This window comes from Aplidium turbinatum, chromosome 9 (assembly GCF_918807975.1).
Source record: "Aplidium turbinatum chromosome 9, kaAplTurb1.1, whole genome shotgun sequence".
NCBI lineage: Eukaryota > Metazoa > Chordata > Ascidiacea > Aplousobranchia > Polyclinidae > Aplidium > Aplidium turbinatum.
Genome location: NC_137480.1, coordinates 3,739,851 through 3,755,717, shown reverse-complemented (window position 1 = coordinate 3,755,717; position 15,867 = coordinate 3,739,851). Strand labels below are relative to the sequence as shown.

General features: G+C 36.5%; 1 protein-coding gene across 1 annotated transcript; it reads right to left on the bottom strand.

Moving 5' to 3' along the window:
- Positions 1–2,784: 2,784 nt before the first annotated feature.
- Positions 2,785–14,784, bottom strand: LOC145777451 (potassium voltage-gated channel subfamily A member 1-like). Its single transcript, XM_082588826.1, has 10 exons — positions 14,764–14,784; positions 14,204–14,393; positions 13,677–13,877; positions 10,735–10,961; positions 8,493–8,619; positions 7,439–7,778; positions 6,882–7,014; positions 5,578–5,710; positions 5,271–5,480; positions 2,785–4,584 (listed from the first exon to the last, which is right to left on the bottom strand). Exons 1-10 carry the CDS (start codon positions 14,782–14,784, stop codon positions 4,334–4,336), a joined length of 1,833 nt encoding a protein of 610 aa, XP_082444952.1. The 3' UTR covers positions 2,785–4,333.
- Positions 14,785–15,867: the final 1,083 nt, after the last annotated feature.

Sequence of the window (15,867 nt, the reverse complement as noted above, 5' to 3'; positions counted from 1 at the left end):
TTCAGCCGTGTTATGGAAGCCCTGTCTACTTGGAAGACCATTGTGATCGAACCATTTCACGTTTTGTTCATGCAAAAGAAAAAAAAGTCCTCCCCGATAGCTCAGTTAGTTAGCGCGTGACTTCTGGAACGAAAAAGCTACAAGATCAAGTGGCGCTAGTTCGATTCTCGGGGTGTGCGCTTGAGCAACGCACGTTAGGACTGCTCTCCATTCAGCAGCACCTAATGGATAGAATAATTCCCCGGCGACAAGACTTCAACAATCGGAAACTTCACTCTGTCAATCTCGGTGACCGCCCTGCGTAAGTAGTTCAAAGCTTCTACAAGTATGCGAAACTCCCAGGATTAAGCCTTGCAAGAAGCTTTCCCAGTCCGAGGATAAAGATTCAACCAAATCAAAAAAATCATATGGTTTTCTGACTTTTCGATGTAACTAAAGGCTCTTTGGATGAATTGCATGCCACAACTAAGTTTTTACGATTGAAGAAGGAAATTTTTCATTATCGACTGCTTTCTCTTATATCGTTTGCAGATAGGCCTGCAGTAGGTTTAATCAGCTACAAGCCTACAACCAAGTAATAATCAATATTCCCACTGGCCTCAATATGCTATTCAAAAGCCTACAACTTTCAAATTAACAAGAGTTTTCTATTTGAGTTGGGATTTTACAAATGAATCGAATGTTGTAATATCTTTACAAGCAAACAAACCAATCACTGCCTTCTCTGTTTCTTTACATCATAAAGTAGTTTGCTGCTAATCTTGAGCCAAGCTATCTCACACGCAGATACGTGATCTATGGACAGGTAAGGTGAGTTATTGACATGTAGGAATGGAGTTGCTGTTATTGGTATCAATGATAGCAAAATTGGTCTCTTTAGCAATGATTCAACGTAAAAAAGAACTGCTAGCTGGAATAGGTTGTCAAGTATCGCGTGAAAACCTTTTTAAAGTTGCCGAGAATGTTTCACACATATCGACAACAAGCTGAAAAAAAACTTGGCATTGCCTCTAATTAGTCGCTATTTTTTTTGTATCTGGTCGCCTTGAATCCGTTGCTTATGCTGTATTAATCACCGCATTTATTTCCTCTATCTACTAAACTAGCTGTACTCTACATTTGCTTCTAAAAGGAACTAACTCATTTTTTGAATCCAACTTCCTGTCAAATAGAATTGAGGAAAGTCAGTCTTTGCCGGCTGCGTAGCCGAGCGGTGAGAACGTCTGCACGACGTTCGAAAGGACGTGGGTTCGACACTGCTCCAGAGCACGCGGCTGTGTCTCGGCGAAAGACACTTAATGGCAAGCCAAAATAAGGGGAGCAGTTGACTCGAAGACTATATGTCACTTTGCTGCTTCCTGTCGTCTGTTGCATCGCATCTGTGATCGCAGTGTTATGTGTGTTATCGCAATGGGCGCAAATAAAAGCACGATTATTGTTATTATATCTTTGAACTGAGACTTTCCTAATAAATATGCGAGGTTCGCCGCCAACTCAGCAAAAATCAGCCATTCTTTGTATTCAAAATACTTTCCTGAACTTGAATGTAGGTAAATGAACTGGTGACTATTTAAAAAGTAGTTATTTCTATCTCCAGCACTTCTACGTATCTATTTGGATCGAGATGCAAAGGGCGTTGCTTATAGAATGCGTTGCCATTGAATGAGCAAGCCAATCATAAAACCAGATGCAATTTTCCCAGCGATGAAACGAAGTGTTTGATATTATTCTTGAGACCAAACTTGCCTTTGTATTAGTCTGTTGCAAATATTCAATATTTGCATAAATCTATTTATACTGTAATATTGTTTCGGGACAGTTTTCTTGTTTCAACGCAACAATGTGGAAAACAGACAAAAACGTCCACATCAAATTTACTTTTCATAATCTATTTTATAATCTTCCCACAAAATCCCCATCATACTATGACTTGCTCTAGGTGGTTGGTTGGGTTGGTTGATCTTTGAATTTTTGTCCTCGGAATAACAAAGTTTTTGATATGTTATTCCTGGTAGTTTCGCATACTCGTAGAAGTGTTTGACGCAGGGCCGGTTACCGAGATTGACAGAGTGGAATTTTCCAATTGTTGAAGTGTTGTTGCTGGAGAATTATTCCATCTATTAGGTGCTGCTGAAGAAAGCAGCCCTGAAATGCGTTGCTCAAGTCTTGGTACACCCCGAGAGACGAAACAGCGTAACTTGATTTTAAGTCGGGTGCTCAGCCACTGAGCTGATGGGGTTTACATAACAGGACTTTACAACTAGCTTTTGGATGTTGGAGTTTTGGATGTTGGTTGTTCGTTGGTTTGAATCTTCATCCTCGTGCTGAGAAAGCTCCCGAAAGATTATTTTCAACCATTTAAAGTAAGCCTATGACGAATTAGCCTACTTTCTGAACGCTAAGTATTTTTCTTTCATAAGTTTAACTTTGTTCGAAAGCTTGAAACATAGTCAACTGCCTATACTTTAAACGCTCCAGATCCTATTTGTTGCATTGAGAAATCAGCCAATTTCTTTAAATATTTTGCGTAAACACATGCAGCTCAAGCTTGCATGTTAAAAACTGATTTTCAAAATTCATGACCACTGGATGTTCTTGTTAAGCAAAACTAACTTAGAATCTTTGCCTCAGTTAAAACACGTGCTCTGGCAACACTGCGCAACGAGTAAACTGGTACAAACTTCCTGATGACCATTATCACTGACGTACATCCAAATGGTGCACTTTTATTGGCCATTAGTAAGATTCCAAATGAAATTTAAAACTCAGTGGGGCAAACAAATAGGTCACAGCACTACGCCCGGTCTGTTACAGTGAAGATCAAACTTTTATGAAAGATTTGACTTTGTTTTGACTAAAAAAAATATTTCAATCAGCCAAGACAATGTTTTTGATTTGTTGCATGTTTGAATCCGGTGATTTTGTAAAAATTTCTGAGTTGGTAAAATTTCTGCCACAGTCGATTCAAAGCGCTTTAATTTAATAAATTTTGTCTTGATTTTATTTTCAAGTTTCTCATCACCCAGTTTGCAGGCCTGAGTTTAATTCCCAGCAACTTTTCAACTAAATGTGAGACGATCGTGGAAACAAGTTTATTAAACGTAAACAATCCGAAAAAGTTTAATTCCACACACATAAAAAATCTAAATTAAGTTTATGAAATTAAATTACAAAAACAACCTTGTTGGCATGACATACAAGCGCGTTTTCTTTGTTCAAGAGATACTCTCTCTACACGCCAAGCAAAGGGTTTGCACAAACTAGAGAATAGCACTAAAGCGAAAGCGCTTCTATCAAATCAATTATGATATTGAGTAGGCTACTTTACATATAACAGCACAATTCAACTGCATCAGAATTTGAATAGCTTCTTAATGTTTTTCGTGGATACACAACCAAAGCGACATTAGTTAGGCATAACTAAACTAGCCTATACATTTGTGCAGTAAATGTTGGTGTATATCACCTCGAAACACCACAAAAGTCATAGAATAATGTTCAACAAATGCTCTAATTATAATTGAAAAATCAAAAAGACAATTAGACTTATCCTCATTTTGTGGTAACGTGGTGTTACTTTGGTATAAATCTGTTAAAGCATTTGTAGTTCAATATGTAGCCTAGGCCTACAAAATATAGATTTCATGATCATGGAAATTTGTCAATAAGCATTTCAAAAATAGGTGAGAGGCGCACCTGATAGGGAGTTAAAAAAATGCCTTCCTTGGTTAAATGTAGGCTACATCTTGAGTCAATTTTTGTTTGATGATTGCAAAGAATGTGGTTGGTACTCTTTCTCATTAACTTTGCCTCCCTGCTAGAACAAACCTTCAATTGCGCCACTGCTTCTTCTAGGGACACTAATAAATTCAGAATACTGAAGATTGTGAACACTTCTCCAGAACTGTAGAATTTTGAAACGTATTTTTAAAAAACCATTTGCCATATGGTACACGAATACATGTGTACAGTATTCTATAGAACGTTGGATATAATTTATACGTTGTTTTTACATAATATATTTTCAAAAAAATGGTGTTGTTGTTGTTCAAACGTTTTAACAACGCTCTCGTTTTCTCATCTTATCCTTTATGGCCTTTAAATTGAGATTTCTATGGTCGCTTGGCTCTGTGCGTGATCATACGTGAAAAGTGCAGTGACCACCGATTTCGCTGTCATTTTTCTCATACAAACTTTGTACTTCCATATATTTTCCTGTTGTAGTAGTCGCATAAAGCCTTGATTTGAGCAATATTCACTGATGTTTGTCGTGAAGAGATGGAAACGTTTTGTGGAGGAGTTTTTAATGAAAACGTCTCCGATTCCTGCACGCTCAATTTACGTTGTCTCGTTTCTTATTGGCCACCGCCCTCTGGTAGAAATACATGAAGTTTGAGACTATGACGGGCACAGGTAGCGCTAAACAGAGGATTCCACACAGTGCGCAGACACTCCCCACGATCTTCCCAGCGACAGTGACGGGATGCATGTCGCCGTATCCGACCGTTGTCATGGTGACGATCGCCCACCAGAAAGCATCCGGGATACTATTGAAATAAGATTGTTCCTCACCAGAATCTACCTCTGAAACAAGAAACATGCGTCAAAAGCGCGGAAAAATAGTTCAAAAATAAAAGTTGATGATTGCAAAGAACGTGGTTGGTACTCTTTCTCATTAACTTTGCTTCCTTGCTAGAACAAACCTTCAATTGCGTCACTGCTTCTTCTAGTGACACTAAGGAATTACTTGAAAGATAATTACTTTGTGGGAAGTTCCGACAGCTTCAGTGAATTCAAGAATGAAAGTTATAATCGAAACAACTAAAATCGAAAAAACTTATAAAAAAAAGTTATAACCTAACAACGTCAAAGTAAACTAGATTTAAAGGATAACTTTGTTGTTGCGTTTTGGTACGTTTGATAAACGAAGTAAGAAATAAGTCGAAGATAAATTACGGTACTGAGATTTGTTTTTTACTATTTAGTATACATAGCCTATTGAGAACTTTCACTAGCTTTGGCTAGAAATTGGGGATAAAAAAGTGAAGTACTGTAGGTCGAAGTAAAAAGTTTATTATCATATTTCTCAGAAACATTTTTTTTGACACTTTCAAATAAACAATTAGAACTAATTAACAAAACCGTGCATTTTGATAGGTCAAATTTTATTTTATGGCTCGCAGCAACCTACGATTTACAAACTCGTCACGAACATGGAAAGCTCAACTCTGATCAAAACTAAATAAAAGTGGCAAAAATATTCTACTTACCTGCAAAGTAAACAGCACTGGAAAATATCACAACACCAATTAGAACAAAGAAAAGAAGCAAGCCCAACTCTCTGAAGCTCGACTTCAAGGTCTGGGCGAGAATCTGAAGACCAGTCGAATGGCGCGAAAGTTTGAAGATCCGAAATACTCTCACAAGACGAACGACGCGAATGAAGGCGAGGGAGATCCCTTTTGCGTTTGAAGGATCATCTGAGCAAAAGGGTACAAGCCAATGTAAAAAAATATAAATTTGATCTTTTGATTTTTAAATGTCTTTTTATTTTCTGATGCATGTTTTTTAACTTACCTCCAGCTGAATAAGCTGCCGCCTGTGAAGCTGTGGTGAAAAAGTACGGCACAATTGCCACCAGATCAATAATATTGAGAAGATCCCGGCAAAATTTTCGCTTGGTAGGACAACTCAAAAAACGACTTGCCAACTGAAAACAAAACAAAGCAAAGAAATGAAAGAAACTGAATGTTCATCAAAGAAATGACTGTCACGTTAAAGGATGCGTTCTTTATTGTTTCCTTTGGCCTTCTTTGAAATAAATGCCTACTTTTAGTTTACAAATTACAAATTGTGGAAAATCTAATTCCAGTCTCGTATGAAGTTGTGCTGTTCGATTTATTGAGAGTTGTTTGCGTGTTGTTTTTGTGTGGCTAAAGTTTCTTCTTATTTTATAAGCTTGGTTTATTATATAACCGCTTCAAGCCAACTAACGGGCGTGTAATCACTGAGCTAATTGGGTGGACAACATGTGAACGAAAAAAAAAGGAAACGAGAAAGCTGACTTTATAATAATATTTTCATCAGTCGATGTTCCTTCATGGGTATAGTTGAACAGGGCTAATACCCAAACAGCAAAGTCCATCATTTTTCCATTGATTCAACGTTTGCAGATGTAAAAATGACTGATTTTGCTTTTTGGGTAAAAATCATCCAATGATAAACTAAATTAAATGGTTTATCTTATTATTTTCTTCTGTTGCGTTGTTTAAAACACGACACTACACATCAAGCCAAGACTTATTTTATATGTATTATTATGTGAAAAGTTCTGTGACAAAACTTTATCTTGGATTAAAAAAACTCTGCAAAAAATTATTTTAGCATTGCGTTAGAAAAAGAGTAATTTTGCAATACCACAGACAGATAATTAATCATATGACTAGATTCCGGCTAATGTCTTATATCAGAATAGTTTCAACAGCTCTTGTATCAGTTCCAAATGTTGTTCTACTCGCCTTATTATAGTGCAAATTGTAATATCTCTCATAGCCATTTATAGCCTCTATGTTTTTGGTTAGACGTATTATTTTATTGATGACGGCACAGACTGCCATTAGAGTTTTGCCGAAAATGTTTAAATTTAGTATGCACGTTAGCTTATTGTATTAAAAGATGTCATTCAATGCTTAAATAATGTCATTCAATCCCATTAATATGTGGGGAATTATCTGTTTGTGACATTTTAAAATTTATTTCACGACATTGTAAAATATTAAACAGAAAGAGATAGTAAATTAATTTTATCATAAACAATGTAGAATAAAACTTTAAAAATAAATCGAGAGATAGTTATTTATTTACTTTACTAACAACATTACCTCAATAGTAAACCAAGTTATACAAAATGTTTCAATTATCCAAAACGGATTCTTAAAGAATGGTGTACGGGTTGGCTTTTCTTCCCACTTTGAAGTAGTAACAACCGGCAATTCTGTGGCTTCGAACAGTTTACTGAAATATAAAAAAACTATATAAACAAAATTTTCTTGAAATCATACAAAATCTAGTATGGGTGGTCAAAATGGTCGAAATTTAAGAAAATTACGAAACTTTATTTTAAACCCTTTTTAATACAATCTTTATGTTACAGTACCATTGAAAAATTAATCTACTGCCACAAGTTCGTGTTTAAATCATCAACTAACCATCCATCCGATGGATTTATACGCGATACCTTTTTCACATACAAAATAGAACTCAGAAGCGACAATGAACGATCGATCGACAAACCCGATAGTTCTCATGAAGGAGCAAGTAGATACTGAATCATAAAAACGTTTTCTTACTTTTGGTTTATTCCCTCCCTTTGCCTAATATATCGTTGTAATAGAATTTACCGTAAGGGTTGCCAATGTGTATTTTAAGATAAAATTACCGAAAAAATGTCTCATTGACAGTTTCGTTGATTGTAGGAGTGGTTTGTCTTTTATGAATTCCACTGTGGTAGGATTCCTTTGGACTTTTCGTGACTTGCGGAGTGACTTTTGGGTTGTATTGTTCTTGCAAACTTGGCACAGTTTCAAGACAAAAACAAATGATTGACAAAAATATAACAGATATTGATATTACAGCCACGACTCTAGCACCATTTGAGCTTTCAGGTTTTTCAAAGAGCAACCACACGGCACGCTGATATTTGTTCTCAGGTAAAATTTCTCTTTTTCTCTCTTGCATTTCCGCCAGCATTCCAGTTCCACACGTTTCGTATTCTTCCTCTGTAAAAACATTATTAATATAAATATTTGTTTCCAAATTTATTTCTTAACGTTTGATAAAAGTGAGCAACATTGTCCTCATATCCATAATTGATTTTTTATGGTATCCAGGCTTCGCCCAGTGGTTGAAGATTTAGATTAAGTGGACGGGAAGGCAAGGAAGCCAATCTTCCTGTCTACCTTCATGCATGCCTTTAAGTGTTTTGCCAGATACAGCCGCATGCTTGAGCGGTATTGAACCGGCGCCACTTGGAGTGCCGCGCCAGGGCTCTCATCACTCAGTTATATAGCCAAGATAATGATCTACAGTGATCTAGCAAGTCATCAACATGCAAACCTATTGAACAAACAGCACGAGCCATGACATCGCTATAGTTTCCTGAGGCAAGTTCCTAAGGCACCTTTTATGACAAGGCGGGAGCCATGACGTTTGCTTCACAGGAGTCGTTCAGTTTAAAACATGCAAACCTGAATCAGAGTCTTAGTATTACTCTAGTTCAACATTACCGTACATAGACGTAATATTCTAATATTTTACAGTCGCGCTCAAATCAATCTTAGGCCAATATGTGCTATTTTGAAAAGCATAACCCATTATTGGGCAACATATTTTCAGCATGACAAGCATGATACCAATCTGTTTTATAGCACTTCGGTTTTGAACCACTTTTGATTCAACCCTTAATATCTATAGTTTCGGTGCTAATTTTTTACCTTCAAACACATATCCTTCGATTTCTTGATATTTTGCCATTGCTTCAGAACCTAACTGAAAAAACTTGATTTCGTCTGCAAAGATGTCAACAGGGACATCTAGTGGTCGTCTTAATCGTCCTCCACTCTGTAATGCAACAAAGATAAGATATTTTAAGTACACCTGAACTGTAAGTACTGATGAGAAAAAAACTTATATATAAAACGCTGTTCGCCGTGTGTTTAACGCAGACATTTTTAAAGTGACTACTAAACTACTTGGTGACAGGTATTTGAAAAAAAAGTTAAAATTAAAGTTTCAATTAAGAATGTCTGCAACGGTTCCTTTTGAAAGTCTATACATAAACATCTTCTGGTGCGTGGCACAATATGGACTTCAACCATTGGTACAAAGTTGTGCTGGAAAAATGTACTGAAGAAATAGTTTAAACAGCAAAAATCAATACAAATTGCGTGTAGAAATCCTAAAAGGTGCAACGTACACTTTTGGGGGTAGCCTTATGATAGTTTTTGGAAATATTCTTTTTTTAGTCGATGCACAATTATCAGATTCCAATATTCAATCTGTTGTCTTGGCAACACAGAGACCCTTAATCAATTGAGCAATCACATGAATTAATTATGAAGTAACAGAACCAAACATTAGGCTCTATGGCTATGCTCTATAACAGCGTTTGCATTCCGTTGAAGAGGTGTTGCCTTGACATTTGGAAATTTCTGAAATGATTTCATAGAGGTTACGCGGTTGATAAATGATGCTCAGTGGCTTGGCAAAGGCTGAATGTATGACTGAAAATGTTTCCATCTGTGTTTCGATTATATCATGATACTGTGGTGTTGTTTGATGTAAATAGAAGATATTTGTGGTCTTATATATCTCTTACAAAGTATGTTGCAAAAAACAATAGCTAATTGTGTATTAACGTTTAAAATTACAGTAAATTTTGTTATCAACTTTATGGAAACAACGTATTGTTGGATGACGAGAAACTTCAACTATATATCTTCTGGGATTTGAACATTTATGACACACAATGAGACAGATGACCTGGCGATAATTGCAAGATATTCCAAGCTAATGCTAGTTTATTACCCTTTTCTCATGATCGCACATTACTACTATGGCAGCGTAAAGCCCTTATAAAATTTACTATTTGCAAATGTAATGATTAGGCTACATACAAATTATCTTTTTTATTACGGTTGGAAATGGATTCTAAATACAAATATTCAAAAGGCGGAAATAACTTATTTAAGTAAGTTGTAATAAATGCATCTTCAAATCTCTTTCTAAACATCATAATTGAGATCGAACTATTCAGAAGTTATTTCTATTGTTGATATGAATATTTTTGGTTTTGTTTTCTTTTCAATAATCTCAAGAGAGTATCCAGCGGTAAAGACAATGCTGTCCCAGTAACGTAAATGATTGCCTTGATTTTATCAAGAATTTTAAGGTTGATTTATAAATATTTTAAGACTTGTGAAGAAGGGACGTTCTGATGATCCCGGTGCGATACTGATAAGCCCAGCCTCATGGGCGAAACACGTGTCTATCGCTGTCAATTCTTGCTACAAATCGGCTGCCCAGAAACTTATTTTAAGACTATAATTTAAATTTTTATTTATTAGACCCAGTTGCAAACATTTTGTGAGATGTTGTTGTGGGTTAAAAGCAGGTGTAATGTTTATCGTTCATTTGTTATGCATGAAATAAGTGGTAATTGGAACAGTTAGTTTAATGGAAAGCTGGAAATCAGACAATTGAAAAACAGGAATTGCTATTACGGAGAATTGCGATTTGAGAAGACTGGTGGATTTGAGATTTGGATTTGTTGTGTTTTTAAGAAATTAAGAATTTGAGTGAGAAATTATCTCATAAACTGCCATTCGATCGACTATACTTCGATCAGCTTAATAATTTTCAACAATCCTAATGCAATGTTTATGATGCTTTAGTGTTGTATGTACCGTCCGCCCAATCCTGTAAATGTTGTTCAAATACATTCTGTAATGAGATTCTTTCACTGAATACCTCAGAAAGACAGGTATGATTTTTCCATAGCTGAAATTTAGAGCTAAATTAGAGCTAAATGCTTCTTGATAATTCGGAATAAAAAGTTGTCAAAGGCAAAACGTAATCGTGCTTGAACAATCAAAACGATCTCTATGACACTTTTATGAGTAGTTTACAGCATTCCTGAGTGCATGTTTAGTTTGTTTGTTCCATACTTTTGGTGACCTGATAAAAATGGAGAATAGCGTCGAAAGAAGGCCGATTCCGATCGAAAAAATACTGTTTCCGCGCAGGATCAAAGTGCTTTTTCCGTTTATCCGGATGTCCAAGGAGTGTTTTTGGGAAGCGTTGAAGTGTTCCCATTTGTGTTTCGAATATTTGTCCGGATACGTTAATAACGACTCTTTTGCAGTCAGGACAAGTGCTAGAACCAGGAAATCCATCACAATGATCTGAAAAGCAAAATACAAAATAAAAATTTCCACGTTGGTTGTTGTTAGGGATAGTTTATTATGGGACACGCAACTCCGCTGTCCCGGCAGCATTAGAGGGGTTAACTGCCAATTTGACATTTTTTACGCTTTGCCACTGGCTTGTTTTTAACTAAAAACCTTAAATTACTTTAAAACCAGCTTCACTCTTCTTACATAGCCATTAAAAGTACATTGTTTTGTAAATCAGAAATAAGTAATTAGTAACCCCTCTATAGTATTGCGGATAAGCTGAAGGCGGATGGAGTTTTGCATGTCCATGGTCTGCGAATCTTAGTGTAAATGTAACGTTTTTTTAATCGAGTTGCTGTAATAATATGCAGGAGAGTAAAATAACAATCAGAAAGAAAACGATATCATTGTTGCTTTTCGGCGCCCAGGAACATAATTCGCACCGTGGATGTGGCGCAATAATGCCTACTGCAAATGCTGTTATTATCATTATTACGTATGACTATGACGTAACACGGATAGGTTGTGGTCTGCTGCAAGAAGAACTTACAAATGTGCACGGCATAGCCTATATTTCTCACAGGCATTGTAGCTGGCTGTTGTAAACCAAAATCGTTTTAGTACAATTCTGGTATGGGTAACTTTGGTAAAGCATAAGTAGATAAAACTAAGCCACAACACGACATTAAACAAATAAATAAACTAAAATTTGCAAACGTTTTCGGCTAAACAGCACGTTAGCGTTGTCAAGCATCTGAACAACTGAGATACATACACAAGAAGGGAAGTAAGAAATGCATAAGAATGATCTGAACATGAAAAAGGAATTAAGACACATCTCATGACTGTTTAATTACACGAGGAAAACGCATAGCATGCATTTCTTATTTCTTTATTTGATGTTTTTGACAGAAATCAAAAAAATATGTATACAACTTCGGATTAGCCGTATTGGTTTGAAACTCTGCCAAATGGGCTATAACAAAAATATTTGGGCAGTCTACGATATCTTTCGCTTTCAGCTACGTAAATTTAAATTTGAAAACCATGCGAATGAAATCGGTTTTTCTTCACTCCAAGACCCCAACATATGATTTATTTTACATGAGATGTTTATTTGCGGAAACATTTTTAATATGTTTGTAGTTACTGAAGTTTTGCTTCACTTTTTCATTCAAATCCACAGAGAGAGCATTTTGTCACATCCTTGGTTCAAGATTGGACGCACACAACTCACGTCTGTTAAGCTTACAAATAACTGAATTTTACATGCCAAGAATACTTTCGCTTCGCCTTTGGAAAGACAACTCTAGCAAAATAAAGTTTGTGCAAGGGGTATGGTCTGCTTTTAAATCTCAATAACGTAAGGGACATGTAGTACTGAACTAATACAAGACGCAGTGAATAATTCATGCTGCAGTGATCAAAGTATGGATTTGCCAATTTTCCTTATTCCAGCATAATTGATGCTAATTAGGTTCGGTTCAGGCACTGTTTTATCCGCTAATTTATCTCAACAAATGGAAAAAGAGAATAGCTCTCACATTTTTTGAATAATTGACAACCAACTAATTTTAAAGCAGTAAAAAAAGCAGCAAGTTTGAATCACTAAAAAACATAGCCGGCCTTACAAACTTTAGAGTTGATATCTGAAATGCCTCATCCTCCTTGCACTGTTCAATTTGTACGATATAAAGCAAAATCGCATTAGTTGTCTTGTAAAAAAATTAATGATCCAAAAGTGCGCCAAGAAAATAGTAAAGAGAAAAATTTAAAAGGATGGAAAACTATATCTGGTGATATTACAAACTCCTATACAGGTCAACCTCATTTTTGTGTGAAAGATGTAACTTACATTTTATACAAACTTTTATAACATGATTACCTATTGCAATGCTATTGAATGCTGTCTGGCGGTGGCTTGACATCACCCAATAGCTTTATGAAAGAAACGTTGAATGTGTGGATACCAGGAAAGCTACATAGCCGAGTGAGATCCCTGGTTTAACCTTCGAAAGGGTGACGGTTTGATCCAGCTGAAGAGCACGCGGTTGTGTCTTTGACAAGACACTTAAAGGCATACCTGAAGGTGGACACGCAGATTGGCTTTCGTGCCCTCCCATCTACTTAATCTAAATCTTCAACTACCGAGCGTTAGCCTGTTATCCATTTTCTGCAATTTTTGACTACGCCAAAACCATGTAGCCTATACTGTACCATGACTGTACTATTGCGGAGAGCATTTTAACCCATTTACAATGAGTTTTGATGTTTTTACCCAGGCAGTAATTCCTATTACTTGGCCCTTATACAAAATGCGATTCTGTCCATCAATCTCATCTTCCAATGTTTTGGCGTTTGAATAAAACTGGTCAGCAGTTCGCTCTCCATCGTTGTAAGGTCGTCATTCAAAGGAGATATGTGATTTTACAATGTTGATTAATAGTAACAAATGATCAAATAAAACATAAAAATAATTTGCTTCATTTCTTGTTTACGCTGTACAATGACCACGAATATAGCCCATTTCAAATATTTCAAGTTTAGCTTTACAGCATTTGGCTTAAACATCTGACAGTTAAATTTTTCTAGTTTACTTTAATAAAGCAATTATAGTGCGCAAACAGTTCTAGCACGACTTCATTTTGGAAATTTGTTCAGCTGTTGTAAAGTTACTCTGGCATAACGTTTAAACGTTCCACGACCTAGGGAAGTCATCGTTACCTGGACATAAATCTCTTTTGTCATCCTCTACTCCATTGAGAAGATGAGCACAAGAACGTTCTTGGCAGCACTTCAATTGGGAGCCATGTGGAGAAGTGTCCAAATGAGATGCGGATACATTGATGGTGTCCTCTGATTTGCCTACGTCATCAGTAACGTCATCTCTGCTTACCTCATCATAATATGCAAAATGTTGGAAACCTGTCGTATATTGTTTTAATGTTTGAATTAAAGGGCAGTGGGAAAAGATAAAACTTGGATTTGAAAAAAAGCACAGAGTATAATAATAAGAAGAGTATTTATAAAAGAAAAGTGTCGTCCTAGAACAGCCAGATACTAGAATCACCTAACACTGACATACTGTAAGCTTACATTCCCGGCGTGACAGTCAAGAGTTTCTGTCAAAAGAAAACAAAATCTCCATCCAGCGGAACGTGATGAATGCAAAGGTGCAACGAATTCAGCTGCAAGACACTCAAATCTTCAAAGTCAGACCACTGGTGTCAAGTAACATAAAGTAGTTCAACCTTTGAAGGATTGACTCCGTTTCGACTTGAGAACACCATCTCTCTTGAAATCATCTTTGAAAGGAGTGTCACTTCCGATTTCAAAGTCTCCTGCGCAACTTCTCCTTGGTTTTCTTAAGGATGAAGTGTATCCTGGTGGAGAACTGGCAGTGTAATGAGTGGCATTGTCTCGGTTTCCGTGATGTGAATTCTGCAAACAAAACCATAGCCCTGTTTATACGATGGCGATTTATTACTGCAAAAACTTACTGTCTGCACCAAAGTATAATTTATGGTGGAAATAGTCGATTTAGAGTTTTAGACCAACGATTGACCAACATCACTCAATGTAGATTTGTTTCAAACCACTCTTCATAAATGTGGAGGCATTACACCTCGCAGCTCCAATGAAAATCGACAACAAAAGTTGGTTTTTGACCATGATAGTGATAGCAGGCGAATGGTTCACGTCAAATGCAGGCATTGACGTTAAAGCTCGTAAAGGGAATAAATGTGACCAGATGAAGTTTATTCACAGTTTGTTGGGTTTTACCACTCAACTATCCATGCAGTTGTCAAACGTATTGCAATTGTGTTGCCATAAATATTCATAAAAAATGAGATTTTTATATTTTTTATTGGAAATCTTTATTGCATAAAGCAGCGGCATATATTGTAATTCACAGTAACAAGACTAAAATTGACTTTGATGTGATTTATTTTTTACACAACGTTGTATAAACGCCTTTTCAAACCAGAAGCGTGCAACGAAAAAACTAACCACATGGATATTACCAGAGATGTGCGTATGCGCCGCAAATTCTACGCCGCATATTTGCGGCGTAGACTTTTTGTTTGCGCTAACGCTTGCGGCCACATTTTTTTGGATAGTTTGCGCTTGAGGCTGCGCCGTATAGTTTTCGCGGTTTTTTAGCGCATAGCGTCAACGCATACTTTTTAATGTCTTAGTTGTTGTTTGCAATTTTTTTTTGTCAAACTGCGAAATGTTGACGTCTTGCAATTGCCCATTGTTCTAGTGTTGTGTCACAGTGTCATCTATTGTTCAGTCAGCTGGAGTTTGTTTGTATATCACACTACTGCCTTTGACGCTAGAGTCCCACGTGGAGACTGAAGTCTTGCAGAAAAAAAGAAAGAATTAGTTAAAACAACTTAGGCCTACTGAGAAATTAGTAAATTACGGGTCAGAACAGGAATGTAATGTAAGCAAGCAAGTAGGTAGGTTGGTAATGTCACCCATGTAAAATGTAAACAATTACTTGGCTTCGTAGTGTAAAGTATTTTTAGTCAAGCAGTGTTGAAGGCGTTTGTAAGCAATTGTGAGCACTTTAATTTATATTAGTTAAGTCTTGTATTTTGGGGCAAATCAGAAGCTTCTCAGGCAATGAGCAGTGCAGCCTATGTATCTAAACAAACTCAAATATTTGGTCTCCGACCGTGATTGCTTGCATGATGTTGTACTCTGTTTTATGTTACAAGTAGTACATTACTTTGCCTTTGCCGATTATTCTTGTTGTAGGCTATGTAGCGTAGTAAGAGCATATATGGGTCTTCTTCTGCCCACAATAGCAGGTCTGCTAAATGCGTTTGCTGGAATAAGTGGCCTCGAACACTGTTCTCCGCTTCATAAAAGCCTTGTGCAGGGTATAAAAAACAGGTGAGTACTG

Excerpts from the sequence above, each read along its gene's own strand:
- LOC145777451 (XM_082588826.1), bottom strand. The coding sequence starts at position 14,784 with ATGGCAACACAATTGCAATAC. Across the intron at positions 14,394-14,763 it reads TGGCAACACAATTGCAATAC|AATTCACATCACGGAAACCG; the intron begins GTTTGACAACTG and ends TTTTGTTTGCAG. Across the intron at positions 7,015-7,438 it reads GTCAATGAGACATTTTTTCG|TAAACTGTTCGAAGCCACAG; the intron begins GTAATTTTATCT and ends TTTATATTTCAG.